Here is a 17,999-nt window from a genome sequence, read left to right as displayed (position 1 = left end):
GCATCAGTTGTCAAGCGATATTGGGGGACACTGACACACAAACACATATATACATACATATACATATATACGACGGGCTTCTTTCAGTTTCCGTCTACCAAATCCACTCACAAGGCTTTGGTCGGCCTGAGGCTATAGTAGAAGACGACACTTGCCCAAGGTGCCACGCAGTGGGACTGAACCCGAAACCATGTGGTTGGTAAGCAAGCTACTTACCACACAGCCACTCCTGCGCCTATACAGGAATCTTCACATTACGGCTTCCTCAGGTTACAGGATTTCGCGCTTACGGGAATTTTAAAGTGTCACCACTAATTTTGGAAAATAGTCTTTTAAAACTATAATTTCTTCTCAGCCAAGCGATCGTTTCCCAGAGTTAATAATTTGAAAAACTATAAACACGATACATACACATATATATATATGTTCAAATATTTGTGTGTGCATGCATGTTGGATCATCAATCTATCCATCCATACGTTCATATATATATACCGCGCACATGTACACATCAACCTTCACCACTACCACAATTTATCAACTCCAAAACCAATACAACCGCCATCATAACCAACCCAGAAACACCTTTAGTAACCAATGACAACGGCAACAATGGTACAAATAAGATAACTAACTGCATCGGAAATAAAAAATTTTTTTTAAATCACATGAGATAATGTAGTACTGTAATGTATCTTAGATGTTGAGTAAAACGTCTGTGAACTTAGGTCAACGGGAAGTGACTTAAATCAATCAGCAACAACAATATAACCACCACTACCAACAATAATACCCCCACCACCACTATCACTATCATCACCAACATGAAAATCATTACAACCAACGCCAACATTACTACCAAACCACCAACATTTGATTAACCGACTGACAACGGCAATAAAAGTATCAGCACGATCGAATTGTCTGTAGCTACATATATTGTGCGTGTGTGTTGTAAGTAGAGCGTAGAGTTTTCCTGGCTTAAGTCAGAGGTACAAAGGGTGAAGTGTCGATGAATCTGATAGCCCTTCAATTAACTGTAATCAAACAGTACTTCCTTCCACCTCACTCTTTCACCTTTTCATTTTCTTACATCCGTAAGAATAAAACAAAAAATGGCTCACATAAAACAATTCCTTCTCTGATGCTGCTTTTTCAAATATATATTTACAGTAGATAATTGTTGATCGGCGCGTTATTAAATTCAAGATATCTGAAAAGAAGACATTAACTGGAACTGAAGGTAATAGTGCGAAATAGATTACACTGGGTATTAACCACAATATTTTTTAAAAGGCTTGATGCGAGAGAAAAAAATCAGCCACATTGCCAGGCATTAGTGCTCGCAACGTCTACAGTAGGAGCAATACGTACGTGGTAATTGAAAGAAAATTAAGTGCTGAAAAAGTTGCTCTTAAATCTTTTCAAAGATCTAATGGAAGCTTAAAATAGGACGGCTTTTGGGTGTATGGATCGAGAATCAGGCCCGAGGCATTGTATCGTTAAGCTCAATTATAATTTAAAATAGTCAAAAGTTTGACGACTTTTAGAAAAAGAAAGGTCAAAAATTGTAATGAAAATCTCTTTCTTGCTAGCAAAGGCTCTCATCCTGATATATTAACGCATCATACCGTTAAATAGAAGAAACTATTGAGATTAATAATTACTCATTTCGCCCCACTTTAGACTTTTTTTTGTTTTTGAAAATTGAAAAGTATCAAATTAGACATTAGTGTGAGAAAAAATTGACTTGGAATGCAACAGAGAAAATGATTTTTATTGTTAAACATCAAAAATTATCCAGGTATTTTATTAGAAACCTCAATTACAATTGGATCAAAGCCGAGGGAAAATTTCTTGAAAAAAATAACATGTCACCAGACTGATTCAAACTCTTGTCAATTTCAACAATAATTATGCTGACCAATTTTTACTCTCAAGGATTTTGCAAATACTTGAAATGTAATGGTTTCAATCAGAAGTTATTCTCCATTCAATATCTTAAGCTAAATATGACAACGAAACAAAAAAAATTCAGTCATTTATTGACAATACATCACCTGCACACATTGAAAAAAAAAAACCCACACGCAGTATGGTGACATTACACGTACATTCGGTATTTTTAATGTTGATGGCTAAGACATGTATTCCAGTAGACATCACCAAGAAATTATGCCAAAGTCTTGTAGTTCTTCTGTTGAGCAACACAAGTTTTTCTGTAGCTTTTTCCTGGTTTCATACATACAATCCTTCCACAGATATACATACTTATACACATGTATAAATATGCTTACACATTTAGATATATATACAGGTATGAATTTCATTTATGACGCTTTGATAAGCGTATTGCACAAAATTCTGGGTCTTTTACACAATTACGTAATTTTACAACACGTAATTTGACTTAAATCAATCAGCAACAACAATAAATCAACAAGAACAATATAACCACCACTACCAACATTCAGGCAGCAAGAAAGGCTATGTGGGCCTGTGGAGTCGAGGAGCCTGTCACAACGACAGATCAAACCCGTGCATACGTCAGGTCCCACACTGAGGGCAATGGAGACACGAAGTTCGTCCAAGCTGAGTAGGCAACAAACATAAGCTACAGGGATGGCATTAATCCAGTCACCTGAGTATTTGGCGCTAGTAGACAGTAAATGGCAACTTGAAAACTTGTCCGACTGGATGAAGAGGGAGTCGAAGGTGGCCTTCAGAATTATGTTGTCCCAAGCTCTCTAACTCCGGTAGTCCTCCACCTTCGCAGGAGTAGACAAGCCCAATTCCCTCTGGTGTTGGAGAGTTTCATCCATCTCCCTGTTGGGACTGGTCTATGTTGGAGAGGAGAGGATGTTGTTCACCAGTGTGAAGCAGGCATGGGTGGAAGAAAGTAAGCAGGAGAGAGAGAGAGAGGGACAAGCACGAAGACCAAGACCTCCAAATCGCTTGGGCAATGCAGCCTGATTGCGGAACGTTGGAGAGAGTCTGACATTGACTAAGCATTCGAGTCACTCAAAGATTAGGTTGTCGAAGCATTGGAGACACGATGGGAATCGGTAGTATGAGATAGAAGCTTAGGGATCGGGAGGTAATTACTAAGTATGAAAAAACCTTGATGGGGTTCGATAGCTTCAATATTTTTCAGCAATTGCTCAAGAGCAGCCACCTTCGACTGGAAGATGAACTCAAAGGCAAAGTCAGTGAATGGGGCACCCAGAGAACGCCAAGTCGATGGGGAAAGGCTGCAATGGAAGGGAAGGACTCTGCAAAAAGGTCAATAGTTGGTTGATATTGAGGATCCAGAGCTCACATTTGGAGCTGTATACTTGGAAATCCAGGTGACCAAGCTCCCCAACTATCATGTTAGCAATAGCAAGAACTCTGTCCGGAGGTCCTCACAAGCATCGTCTAGATAACAGACGTTGAGGTCTAGCACGGCCTCCATCTTGGCGATGTCATCAATGCCCAGTATGAACAGAACAAGCTCAAGTGGATTGCCCGGTCGGACTTCTGAGGCGGAGGTGGTGATTTGGTCACCGAAAGAGAGATAGAAGGGCTCCCGATAAGCCTGCCATGCAAGGCAATAAAGTTGTGGAACTTTCTCTCTTACTGAACTGAGGACAGCATCGCGGCTGATGGTGTTGAAAGTATTCTTAAGGTCAAGTTTGAGGATGACCTTGGGTGACAGGAAAGGCATGTTGGCATAGGCTCTGGTAGCGTGGACGACAGCTTCACATCCCAGTTTGGTGCCCACTCCTAGCTGGGTGGGTGAAAATTCCTCCGCCAATAAGTTAGAGACCGATTGTAAGCACACCTTTGCAGTGAGACGGCGAAGGGTACAGCCGACCGCAATGCCTTAAAGTGTTGGTGTGTGTATATTATATATATGTAGTGGATCTTGCATGCATAAAGTGGATTCGATCCACCATAGCCAAATCTAAATTAACACTGCAACAGAACTTTTCCCACGATAGAACAATGGTTTTTCTCTGACAGCAGTATTTACATTTTCCAGATACCTTTAGCTACTTGACTCTTTCTAACCTCTTCTGCTTTACCAAAAGCTAGAATAGAGATAACAAGATCACCAACTAAATCTATTGTTCTCAATGATATATCTATCCTTCTAGATAGTTATAAAAGCAAGCTTATCCCAAGCAAAAATTAGTTCGTCACAGTCGGTGACAACTCAACGAGGTCTGGCTGACCAACCTTGGTCAGAGGGAGAAAGCAACTGTGAGACAACACCCTACAATTCTCTCTAACTCTAATTCTGTTCTCTCACAACATCATTCTATCTGTCTCAGTAATTACTACTAAACAATAAAGAGGATACAAACTCAAACTTTACTTCGCATGCTTTTGGATTTATCAAAACCTGCTCGTCGAGGCAAGGTATTTAAAATAATAATGAAATTATTGTAGCATAACGGTAAATAAATATTTCCTTAAAACTTTATACATTGTACATCTTTCACATCCTACAGTATGCGATTATAGCAACAACTTTTTATCGACATATCATTAATAATGTTTACTAATCAATCTATAAGTTACGCCATATATATATATATATATATATATAAATACACGCACGCGCGCGCGCGCGCGCACATACACACACACGCACACACACATATATATATATATACGTGGCAGTGTTGAAAAGTTCCTGGCCTTGAATAAAAGAAAATACAGGAGGATCAGTTAATTATGATTTTATTCTCAGATTAACACGCTTATTGTAAGGGTCCTTCCGTTTTTCTAAGCCCTTTAAAAGAACTCTGAAGACCTCCAGCCAGGCCTTTCGCGACACCCTTAAAGCCAGGAACTTTTCAGCACCCTTCTCGTATATATATATATATATATATATGTGTCTATATCAGTGGTTTTCAACCAAGGTTCCGCCAGTACAGTGCAGGGGTTCCGCGAGAAGTTACAAAACTGCTAAAATCGGCAGTAATTTTTAAGTCTCCTATGCAGATATGCGTGCATAAGACTATTAAATTATTGCACAGGGGTTCTTCGAGCCAGTGGAATGTTTCCTTGGGGTTCCGCTCCAGCAAAAAGTTTGAAAAGCACTGGTCTATATATATATATATATATATATATATATACCGGAGTAAACACATAAATGTGAAACAAGGTGGAAAAAAGAGTACTCAAATACCAGTGGTAGAGTAACATGCTTTATTTAAAGCAGCAGAAAATTCAACAAAACCTGTTACTCTGAGTTTCCCGTTGCCGTTCATCGGATGGCAACGGGAAACTCAGAGTAACAGGTTTTGTTGAATTTTCTGCTGGTTTAAATAAAGTACACACACACATATATATATATATATATATATATATATATATATATATATATATATATATATATATATATATAAATGAATGTTTTTATATATAATGAATGTGAAATACAGGAAGGGACGAACACGGAACACAGACAAATCATTCGAAGCCTTCAATATATATATATATATATATATATATATATATATATATATATATATATATATATATATATATATATACACAGAGAGACAGGAGAGAGGGAGAGAGAGTGTGTATGGGGGGAGAGTATGTGTGAGAGAGAGAGAGAGAGAGAGAGAGAGAGAGAGAAGAGAGAGAGAGAGAGAGAGAGAGAGAGAGAGAGAGAGAGAGAGAGAGAGAGAGACGCACACACACATACATGCTTGCATGCATACATGTACATATACATAGATACGAGGAGATATAATATAAAATATTATCATCTCAATGAATTGTTCCCGCTCTTTATGTTCTGAGTTCAAATCCCAGCAAAGTCAGCTTTGCTTTGCATCTTTCGAAGTACCAGTCAAGTACTGGAGTCGAGGGGATCGACTAAATCTTTCAACTCAAAATTTCTTACCTTTGTCTGAATCATAAACTAGTATTATTAGTGAATCATACGCAACGAAGAAAGGGTGAAAGAGATAAAGCAAGGTAGGGAGAGAATAACAAATAATAAACGTAACTTGTGTTTCTATGGAAACGCTTAACAACTGTCATGGCGAATTACTTACCGTAAACTTGTTTATACGTTGAATCGGCGGCTGTTATTATTTTCGTTTTACTGCTTATTTATGCCTTACTCTTTGATATTTATACACTGATACTGAGAAGTATGCCTCCCAAGGCGACACCAAAGAAAAAAGATGATAAGACCGGTGATAGAGGAAGCAAGCCGGCACCAGTTCCGCTTGTTGTGCCTTTAAGTGAAACCAGTAAAGAATTTTATCTTGTTCAAATTAGGGACCTTGAGCAACGTCTTGAACGGTAGGCAACTTATACTTGTTTATTACCATAACCCTACTTTTTTTTCTTCTATTTCTTTTTCCCCTTGTTGATTTTCCTGTTTCATTTTATTTATTTATTTATTCTTATTTCGTTATTGACAAATGTTATTCCGTCCATCTCTTCTTTGTTTCCGTCGTCTTTCCCAAAAGGTATCATGATAGGCTTACATATTTCGATCCCTTGCCATTAGTTTTTTTTTTCTTTTGCCTTTCTCACTCATTTTGTTATAAAATGATTTGAGCTCAACTCTACAATTTAACGAAATACTCGCTAATTTTACATATTGATTATTATACAACCTTGAACTGAACCTCCAAGTGATCATACAAACCACTAATCCCTTCAGGAAAATGGTTTTGCTTGATACGTAGAACAGGTGTAGATAGAAATTCCATATGGTGTATCCAGTGCAAACTGTGGACACAAGAAATGCAGTGGAATCACAGGAAGATTAACTTAGAAAGCAAACTGTGTGGCAGATGTACAGGAACAATAAGCACAAGGAACACATTTGTCACTCACTAAGTGCAGTTCCGAGTGAAGAAAATGTTGACACTATATTACAAACAATAAATGTTTAAGTGGAATTAACAGTCTTTGTGTATTTCTCAATAGGTAACTTGGGTCTTCCATGCTGCAAAGGTTTTAGTTTCAACATGTGATCTGTAACTCTGGAAATAGATTTCCTCATATGTCTAGGAGGAAATCTTTACAGTGGAGGGGAATTAAAAGCATAATCACTAGAATAAGAACTAACTGGAGAAAATTCAGAAAGTTATTACCTCTGTTGTTAACAAAAGGCATCTCTCTCAGAGTGAAAGACAGATTGAATGATGCTTGTGTATAAACAGCAATGCTACAGGGTAGTGAATTCAGAGGGCAAGTGAAGGCTTCAAAGAAATGAAGCTAGCATGCTCCACTAGATGTGCAATGGCAGTGTGCATGTATGACAAAGTTCCAATATGTTGGCTTAAAGGCATCAGATGTGATGTACAAGAGAAAAGACAGCAGTGGTATGGTCATATGCTGCGTATGGATGAGAACTGCTGCATAAAGAAGTGCTGATTGCTAAATGTGGATTGAACCTTGGAAAAGAGCTACCCGGGTAGATGTGGGATAAAGTAGTGAAGAATGACCTCAGGATATTGAGCCTCACAGAGAAGATGACAAAGGAACAAGATGATTGGTGATTTGTTGTGCTCAAGAAGGTCCATACATCTAAGCAAAAATGAAAATGAGGTCCTAGAAGTATGTCATTTATGGCTATTCTCCTGCACCCAATCTTTCCCAGAGAAACCTCTACCCCAACCTCCCATCTTCCTAACATCCACCCTCCATTACTCTTCTGCCTATCGTACTACTCATTCAGCTACTGTAATTATGAGAGTGGAACTGCACTTATTTTGACCTCTCACATGAACAAGGTGTTGCTATGCCATGATTTTAACTTTTCAGTCTAATGACTCAATTTTGAGTCTTGCTACAAAGCTTTGGCAGCCAGTGAATTTGAAAACTGCATTACTTATAGGCACCCAGAAGAGAAAAGACCACCACAAAGTCATCTGCTTTGCATGCACATTCCCCTTTCTAACTTAATGTGAAAGCCTGTATAGGTAAGGCATTCATTAGACTAATGAATAAACATTTTATGCAGGACCATAGATACAGGAGGGTTTTCAATAAGTTCTCATTAGGCTGTGCACCTAGCATTAAAAAAAAAATACTAGTTAATACTCTTAAACTGCAGGCAGAAGCAGGATTCTAATGTTGGGTTTACAGTGAGGGCTGAGTGAATGGTCAGTGCAACATAGAAACCAAAAGCAGAAGTAATGTCTACTTCTGCAAAGCAAAAGTCACTTTTTCTTTCTTAAAATTATATCCCACAGAATTTTGTTTCACCCTTTTGCTACTATCAAAGTAACCTTAATTCTATGTACCTCCAGCATCAAAGAGGCCATGTGCTTCTTTCCAGCCTGTCCGAAGAGTCATCAATATTGTATAGTAGCATTGGAGGCGCAATGGCCCAGTGGTTAGGGCAGTGGACTCGCGGTCGTAGGATCGCGGTTTCGATTCCCAGACCGGGCGTTGTGAGTGTTTATTGAGCGAAAACACCTAAAGCTCCACGAGGCTCCGGCAGGGATGGTGGTGATCCCTGCTGTACTCTTTCACCACAACTTTCTCTCACTCTTACTTCCTGTTTCTGTTGTACCTGTATTTCAAAGGGCCGGCCTTGTCACTCTCTGTGTCATGCTGAATATCCTCAAGAACTACGTTAAGGGTACACGTGTCTGTGGAGTGCTCAGCCACTTACACGTTAATTTCACGAGCAGGCTGTTCCGTTGATCGGATCAACCGGAACCCTCGTCGTCGTAACCGACGGAGTGCTTCCATAGTAGCATTACTTTGCATGAAACCAATGGTAATGTTCTGACCAGTCATATTCCACAACCAGTAATATATTACTTGATATCAAAATATACCCACTCTATTAATTGTATTTAGTATGCTTTTATTTGTGACTGATGCAAAACTAGCTGATTATATAATATATATTTGTATATATTATTAATATTGAGCAGAAGTAACGGAAGTAATTCAGCGTCCCAGTGTTTCGTGCATTGGCACTATCAAACTATCTATATCCTGTTTGCACCAACATATATATATATATATCTAGATACAGATATAGATTTGTGTGTGTATACATATATTCATGTGTGTATGTGTATATATATATATATATATATATATATATATATATATATATATATATATATATATATATATATATATATATACATACATTTATATGTGTGTGTGAGTGTATGTGCGAATGTATATGTGTGGGTGTGTTTTACTATCTCTTTGCCTTAATATCACATGATAATTGTAAATAAATGTCACCATCATGCAGGTGATGTCTCTTGTTTTCAGTCTTTTGTGAAATACAGGGTGTCCCAAAAATCACTGATGGGTTTCAGTTTTTTATAACTTCTCCAACTTTACAAATAAATGCATGAAATTTTGATACAATGTAATCCAGTTATCCATGACTAAGACCTTTTTGTGCCTGGCCATTCAGTGTAGACCTCACACATGGTTCCAGCAAGATGGGGAAACTGCTCATACTGTAAGTGAAACAATGCAATTGCTATGGTAATGCTTTGGAGAGAGAATAATCTCCTGCTATGGAAATGTCAACTGGCTTTCACATTCCCCAGTCTTGACTAGCCTGGATTTTTTTTCCTTGTGGAGATACCTGAAGGAGAGGGTTTACATCAACAAACTGGAAGCCCTAATGCAACTAAAGGAGAATATCAATAGAGAAATCAGAGAAGTGGGGTCTGAAACTCTTGATGTTGTTATGGTGCAAGTTTTGGAAAAAGCACGGGCATACGAAGCCAAAAATGGCTGCCATTTAAATGATGTCATTTTTCATATGTGATGCGGTGTTGCAAAATTTGATTTGTGCATATTAATTTCCATTATATCCTTTATATTGTATCAAAATATTTCATGCATTTATTTGTAAAGTTAAGGAGGTTATTAAAAATTGAAACCCACCAGGGACTTTTGGGACACCCTGTATTTCCCCCTTGTCTGATCATAGGGAAATAGTACCTCACTCGGAAACAGGTGAGGGGTTGGTGACAGGAAGGACATCTAGCCATGAAAAAAAAAAATTCACCTTAACACATTCTGCCTAATTCATACAGGCATTGAAAAGTTGACATTAAAATGGTGATGGTCATGGCAGTGGCAGTGACTGTTGTTGTTGAGTGAGAGAGCAGCACACATTATCAAAGTGGAGCACAAAGCTCAATATACCCATCATGACTAGCCATCTGATAAGTGTACATCAGGCACATGCATCATAGTCATATGTGTGCAACATGATAAACATCAAGATAAACATCATATGACCTTGTATATAAGGCCCCATGAGAATTTTCTTCAGGTTGAGTAGCCCATCCTGCTCAAAAGGTCTCTGTATAAGGGTTGTGTAAGGATGATGCTTCCAGGAGTGAATTATTCAAGCCCCAAAGAATCCCTCTAAACACATGGCTTTGATGTTCCCCCAATAATTTTTTTATTATTATTATTATTATTATAATTATTATCATATAACTGTTCAATATTTTATAGATTGAGACAAATTTCTACTGCATCACCGCTGCACCTCTGTGTTGCTGAGATGTGTGCAGCATTGTGTATTCTTTTCTGCTGTTCGGAGTGTGTGAACTCTTCCCAGTACTGTATTGTGTTAGCTTTTTTTTCCTTGAGGTGTGGTGCTGTCTTTTATTGTGTTACTGCTTGTATTGTGTGTGTAATGCTTTGGTTTTCTAGCTTGCTGATGGGAGTTTATTTCACTGGGTAAATGATGTATAGTGTGTGTCTTGTAATTGTGGGTTGTTTTATTTAGGTTGTATTATTGGATTGATAGCATCTTGTGTAGGATGTAGGCTGTTCCTTTCAGGGCTATTTTTTCAACAGTGTGTAGTATTGAGGATCCAGGTATATAGCTTCTACATTTTTGTTCATATGATTTTTTATCATGCCCAATGCTCCAATTATTATTGGTATTGTTTTTACCTTCATGCCCTACATTTTGATTACATCAATTTTGAGGTCTTTGTACTTCAACAATTTCTCCATTTCTTTTTTGACAATATTTTGATCAGAAGGGACTACAATGCCTATCAGTAAGCAGATGTTTTCCCCCCAATCCTTGACTATTGTGTCTGAGCGATTATCTTTTATTTCTTTGTCAGTTTGAATAGACATATCCCAGAGGATTGTGGCCTGATCATTGTCTTATACCTTTCTTAGCATATGCTTAAACCACTTGCTGTCAGTTTTGATGTTATATATAAATTTGGCATATTGTTCAGTGGATATAACTGCTTACTTTGTCATGTCTTGTATACATATTCAGACATGTGCTCCAATTATGACTGACCTGGAGTTAAACAACAACAACTCCTATTGTGAAAATTCAGAGAATATGAAAAAATAATGAAACATAGATGATGAAGCTAACAATCTGATAAATATTTACTTCTTCACTTCGATGGCCTGTTTACATTATTTTCTTTTTATAATTGTTTGTAGTCAGGCATTGGTCTTGTGCAACAAAAATCAGTCCTTCCATTTTGGCTTTTAGTCCAAAGCTTTTAAGCCATTGTTGGCTTTTACTTAGGCTCACTCCCTCTCTGTCAAGCCTTGCAGGATATTGGCCATGAAGTGATTTTTCTCTCCATTTCTTTTTCAGTATCTTTTGCAATTCAATTTTCATGTTGTCTTTTGTATCGCTAACCATTTCTGCTTATGTTGTCATTTGAGGTCAGTGTAGTTTGCTTCTGCTTTGTATTTTGTCGCTTCCTTGTGTCTAGAGAAAAGCGTTTTCTTTTTCTCGTGTTGCTTTATTATATGCAGTAGTCTTCCACTCTTTGTTTCTGAGTATTTTGCTATTCCAACTGTTGTTATTTTATAATAGTTTTCTATCTGTATCAGGCCACAGCCTCCTTCTGAGCTGGGTAGATATATTTTGTCTGTGTTTGTTTTGGGGTGGTGACTTTGGCATGCTGTTAGTAGTTTTCTGGGGTTTTCTATCTAGCTTTCCCAATTCACTAATCTTCCAGTTTATTATGTTAAAGCTGTAATTTATGACTGGTATGGCTAGCATGTATATCCCTATTACCTTGTTTTTAGCATTAAGTTCAGTGTTTAATATTAGTATAACTCTTCCGTAACACTCACTCATAATTTTCTCTTTCATTTCTATGTGTTGTATTTTAGCAGTTTCTTTTATCCCTAGATACTTGTATGGGCAGTTGTGGTCTAATTCTCTAATTTCTGCTGAGTGCAGTGTTTTCAGTGCTGAATAATTTGCCTCTTCTCAGTGTGACTCTGGCACATTTGTCCAGTCCCATGCTCATTCCAATGTCATTGTTGAAACTCTGAACAATTTTGTTAAGGTTTTCCTGTCCCATGGTGCTTTTAGCGAAAAGTTTTAGGTCATCCATGTACAGGAGATGGTTTATTTTTTGTCTGTAGCACTTATAACCCATGATGGTTTCATTTAACAAGTTTGTTTGTGGAGTCAGAGAAAGGCTGAAAAGCAGGGGTGACAGTGAGTCTCCTTGGAAAATCCCTCTTCTTATGAGTACAGGGTAAGTTTTAATAACTTGTGAGTCATTTTTTTAATGTTATACTGGTTTTCCAGTTTGCCATTGCATGTTTAATATATTTAAGTAGTGGTGAGGCTACCTTATTTGTGTGGAGAGATTCCAGTAATCAATCCAAGTCATGTTTAGGTTTGTCTTTTTCCTCTTACAGTTCTCTATAATTGCCATACATCCCTCTCCAGCACCCTTTTTGTTCTCTGGTAAGACATTGTTGTTTTCTAGGTACTTTATAAGCCGATTATAGGTGACTGATGTTAGGGTTTTGTAGGATGTTGATAGGCATGTTATTAGTCTGTAATTCTGTGGGTTTATGGTGTCTTTGTTTTTAGGAATTATGGTGGTTTGCCCTTCCAGCATCTAGTTTGGTGTTGATTCTGGCTCACTTATCAATAAATTGAACACTGCTGCTAAGTGATTATGGGTACTGGTGAGGTATTTCAACCAGAAGTTGAGGACCTTGTCTTTTCCAGTTGCTGGTACTCCTCAGTGTGTCTGTGATCTCTTGGCCTGTGATGGTGGGCCATATCTGTAATTCTATTGTGTTCTTCCTTTCCTTTTCCCTACTAATTCACTGAACATTTTTGTTGGGTTTTTTTTTTTGGTTTGCTCCATATTGCTTCCCAGTATAACTGAGTCACTGATGTTGTTGGCATGGCATCTACTGATATAGTTTTTTTTTGTTTAACTTTCTATAAAAACTTTTTGTGTTTATTTTGAATTCACTATTTTGTTGGAAGAAGCATTCCTGTTTTTCATACTATTTTATGCGGCAAGTTTTTGCTGCTGTGCCCTGTTTAAATTTTTCTTTTGCCTCCCAGGTAGCTTCTTTATTTTCTATGTTTTTATGTTGTATTGTTTTGTTATATGGGCCTTTTTTTAGCTTTTCATATTTGATCCCATTTTCTCTAATTCACAAAGTAGTGATAAGTCTTTTATTTTTGAATTTTATTTATTATGGTCTCTATTATTATTATTATTATTATTATTATTGTTATTGTTATTGTTATTATTATTATTATTATTATTATCATCATCATCATCATCATCATCATCGTCGTCCAAAGCAGCAAGCTAGCAGAATCACTAACACACCAGGAGAAATACTTAGCAGTATTTCGTCTGTCTTCATGCTCTGAATTCAAATTCTGTCAAGGTCAACTTGGCCTTTCATCCTTTCAAGGTTGATAAATTAAGTACCAGTTGAGTACCGGGGTCGATATAAACAGCTAGTCCCCTCCCACAAATTTCAGGCTTTTTGCCTATAGTAGAAAGGATTATTATTATTATTATTATTATTATTATTATTATTATTATTATTATTATTATTATTATTATTTTATAATTACATACATGATTTCTAAGGTTAGCAGACATTTTAACCACTGAACCATGCAGCACCATGGCACACACATAGCTGTTAGAAATCTAACAGGGGTGTCTATTGATTAACTGCATAGCAACTTTGTTAATTAACAAGCCCTGTGCATAACATCACTAAAGCATAGCATGAGAGAAGTGAAGAAGTAAATATTGATCAGATTGTTAGCTTCATCATCTATGTTTCATTATTTTTTCATGCTCTCTGAATTTTCACAATAGTTGTTTAACTCCAGGTCAGTCATGATTGGAGCACATTTACCATCAAAAACATTATACCTATGAGTTCCACGGACGCACGCATGCACACACACACACACACACACACACACACACACACACATGCACACATTTACACACACACGTATGTATTTACATATATATGTATTTTTACATACATACATACACACACTCATATATATAAGTAAATACTTATACTATACAAATTACTGCACATTAACTCAGAGTTTCTACCTTTGAAGAGGTTGCTACATCCTTGTTACTTGCGTGAATTTTGCTACCCTGGTAACTGTTTATTGAATTTTCCATGTTAACTGTAAACAAAGGATAATTCGTTCATCCATTATATATATATATATATATATATATATATATATATATATATATATATATATATGTGTGTGATGTGTGTGTGTGTGTGTGTGTATATATATATGTGTATATATATATATATATATATATGTGTGTGTATATATATATATATATGTGTGTGTGTGTGTGTGTGTGTGTATATATATAGTGAAGGTGCATGGCTCAGTGGTTAGAGCATCAGGCTCACAATAATGAGGTAGTGAGTTCAATTCCTGGACTGGGCTGTGTGTTGTGTTCTTAAGCAAGACACTTTATTTCATGTCAATTCAGTTCACTCAGCTGTATTGGCATTTACTTTTCCCATGGATAACATCAGTGGCATGGAGAGGAGAGGCTGGTATCCATGGGCAACTGCTGGTCATCCACAAACGACATTGCCTGGACTTGTACCTTGGAGGGGAACTTTCTGGGTGCAATCTCATGGTCATTTGTGACCATAGAGGGTCTTTAACCTTTATATACATATATATGTGAAAGCATATGGCCTAGTGGTTAGTGTGCTGCATTCATTATTGCAAGACTTCTGTTTTGATTCCTAGACCAGCAGCGCATTTTGTTCTTAAGCAAAACATTCCATTTCACATTGCTCCAGTCCATTCAGCTGTAAATGGGTAACCAACACTACGATAGAATGGCATTCTGTTCAGGAGCAATGTTGGCCTGCTTGTTTAGCTTGTGGGAAAGCATCATCCAAAAGCTACAACATGAGGAAGCACATTGTGACTTGCAGTGTTAACATCTGACAGTATGGTTGATACAGCAATACAGTGATATATGTGTATTTGTGTATGTGTGTATAACACAAAATGATATATCTCTATCAAAAATTATATTTAACCCCTACATATATGTGTGCATTAGGGGTCCCGTTTTCAGGGTCAAATTTTTTTCTGACTGCACCATTGTCTTGTGTGGTGCCAGTGGATGAAAAAATGAATTATATACAAAGTGACAGGGCTCTAAAACCGTTTTTGTGACTACACAAGAGCTCTGAAGTTGAAAAGATGATCAAAATTGACCATTTTTATTGTGCTTGTGTAGTGTAAAATCAGAAGGTACCTGTTTAATGTTTGTTTCACAAGTCTCATGTGGATCTAAATTCATCATCATTTAACGTCCGCTTTCCATGCTAGCATGGGTTGGACGAATGACTGAGGGCTGGCGAACCAGATGGCTGCACCAGGCTTCAGTCTTGATCTGGCAGAGTTTCTACAGCTGGATATGCTAGAAAATTATGGTGCAAGTGTAAAACTCATTTCTAATGACTTGATAACAAGCACAAAGTTACATGGTTGAGTCTTAAAATCTACTAGATGTTGAAAACCATGAATAGGAAAGAACAAGGGAACCCTCCACATAAACAAAAGGGTAAGGAGTCTGAACTGCACCTCCTGGATGGTTTGGAATGGCAGTTAAATGTATTTCAAATATTTCAGCAGGGTTTCTCGTGCTTAAGCGCTAAGTGAACAATAAATATCTAGTCGTATTTCCTGTTAAAAATCAGCTGAATAGGTATGTACTGAGGATTCTTTTAATATAACAACTTGTATTATATACTTTAAAGATATATTCAAAAATGTATCTTGGAAGGTTGATTTACAATTAAAGAAACTTGTACCAACTATGTTACAGTGTTTGTTATAAAATCATTAAAAATAAATTATGCACTTGCACCTTATTTTCTAACATAATTTAGATCCATATGAGGCTTATGAAACAAATATTAAACAGATACATTTCCCCTTGACATTCATTACACAAGCACAATAAATATAGCCAATTTTGACCATTTTTTCAATTTCCAGAGGAGGCTTGTGTAGTTATGAAGATGGTTTTAGAGCCCTGCCACTTTGTATACCTCATTTTTTTCATTCACTGGCACCACACAAGACAATGGTGCAGTCAGAAAAAATTTTGACCCTGAAAACAGGACACCCTAATATGCATGCATGCATGCATGCATGTATGTATGTATGTATGTATGTATGTATGTATGTATGTATGTATGTATGTATGTATGTATGTATGTATGTATGTATGTATGTATGTATGTATGTATGTATGTATGTATGCATGCATGCATGCATGTATGTATATGTCTGATCAATGTAGTGTCATGTAGTAATGAAGCTAAAGCATGTGAAGCCATGTAAAGATGACTCTGAATGCTGTGCACATATATGTATGCTTATCTGTCTATGTAGTGCTTGGAGGAATGTCATCATAATTGACCATGACAGAGAGAAAGTTGTCATGGTGATACTGAATAGAGTCCTATTGCACAAAGTTGACAGAAAAAGTAGAGTCCTACAGTTGAGAGGAGTGTATGAACTGCACACAAGTGTATGAGTGGTTCAGACATTTCTAAGATGGCCAAAAAAATGTCAATAGTGATGAACGTTCTAGAAGACCCGCAACCAACAGAATTGAAAAAAAAACATCACAGACGTGCGTGAAGCAGTGAGGAGAAATCATTGAATCACCATCTTTGAGCTATCAGAGGATATGCAAATTAGTTATAGTTCACCAAAGATTTGGGTATGAGATGCATGTCTGCTAAGTTTGTGCTAAAACTGCTTTTAGCTGACCAAAAGGACACTCGGGGTTCAGTTGCACAAGATCTTGATTTTGTCAAGAACAATGAAAACTTTTTGAAAACTTTGCGTAGGCCTCTGAGCAGGTATCACCAAGCTTTTGGCAAAATTTGATGCAGATTCTCTGCTCAACTTTTTCTCAAGCTTTTGGCAAAATCTGATGCAGATTCTCTGCTCAACTTTCTCTGTCATGGTCAATGTGATGATTACATGCTACACACCTTCCTTTCAAGTACTGCTGTAAACAGCAGAATTGAGCTAGTACATTAAGACTTAGTACACATGCACAGCAGAGTTCAAGGTCAATCTGTGCCAAGTGGCTTCACTCTGTATGCTGTAGCTTCATTACTATGGCAACAATCCAGATACTTATTGATCAGATCACGTATATATATAATTATATAGTCTTTATTCAGTGATCTTATTGTTATCTATTCCAAAATCTCAGAATGCTGAACCATTTACTTAGAGTTTAGGAAAGTAAATGACAAGTGATCATAATAAATGATGTGAGGCTGGACTGGAAAAGACTTGTCCAACCCAGGTGAAAATTTTAAAAATATAAAAATCAGTGTAAAGTGATGATGATGATGGTGATGGTGATAGGGATGGTGATAGAGTTAGTAATTGTGATAGTGGTGGTGGTTGTGATTGTAGTGATGGTGGTGGTGGTGGTGGTGGTGGTGATGTTGAATGAAGGTTGATGATGATTAACTCTTATTCATACATAATTTTTCAGGTACCAAAAACGGTGTGATGAACTTGAAATTTCAAATGGCAACTTCCATGACAAATATGTTCAAATGGACAGTGATAAAAGAGAAATTATTGCATACTGGAAACAACAGTTAAAGCTAAAAGGTAACTGAATGTATGTGTGTGTGTGAATGTGTGT

At 37.1% G+C, this 17,999-nt stretch overlaps 1 protein-coding gene across 1 annotated transcript in view; it reads left to right on the top strand.

Annotated features, from left to right (window-relative positions):
- Positions 1–5,793: 5,793 nt before the first annotated feature.
- The window catches only part of LOC115217947 (cilia- and flagella-associated protein 157-like), a 53,386-nt gene continuing 41,180 nt past the window's right edge, over positions 5,794–17,999 (top strand). The window contains exons 1-2 of the mRNA XM_036503085.1: positions 5,794–6,312; positions 17,844–17,965. Coding sequence (XP_036358978.1) covers positions 6,161–6,312; positions 17,844–17,965 — 274 coding nt within the window. The 5' untranslated portion in view covers positions 5,794–6,160. The remainder of the gene's footprint in view (positions 6,313–17,843; positions 17,966–17,999) is intronic.

The sequence above is a fragment of the Octopus sinensis genome, linkage group LG1 (assembly GCF_006345805.1).
Source record: "Octopus sinensis linkage group LG1, ASM634580v1, whole genome shotgun sequence".
Classification (NCBI taxonomy): domain Eukaryota; kingdom Metazoa; phylum Mollusca; class Cephalopoda; order Octopoda; family Octopodidae; genus Octopus; species Octopus sinensis.
The sequence above is the reverse complement of the archived record's forward strand: the minus strand, read 5'-3'. Positions and strand labels throughout refer to the sequence as shown.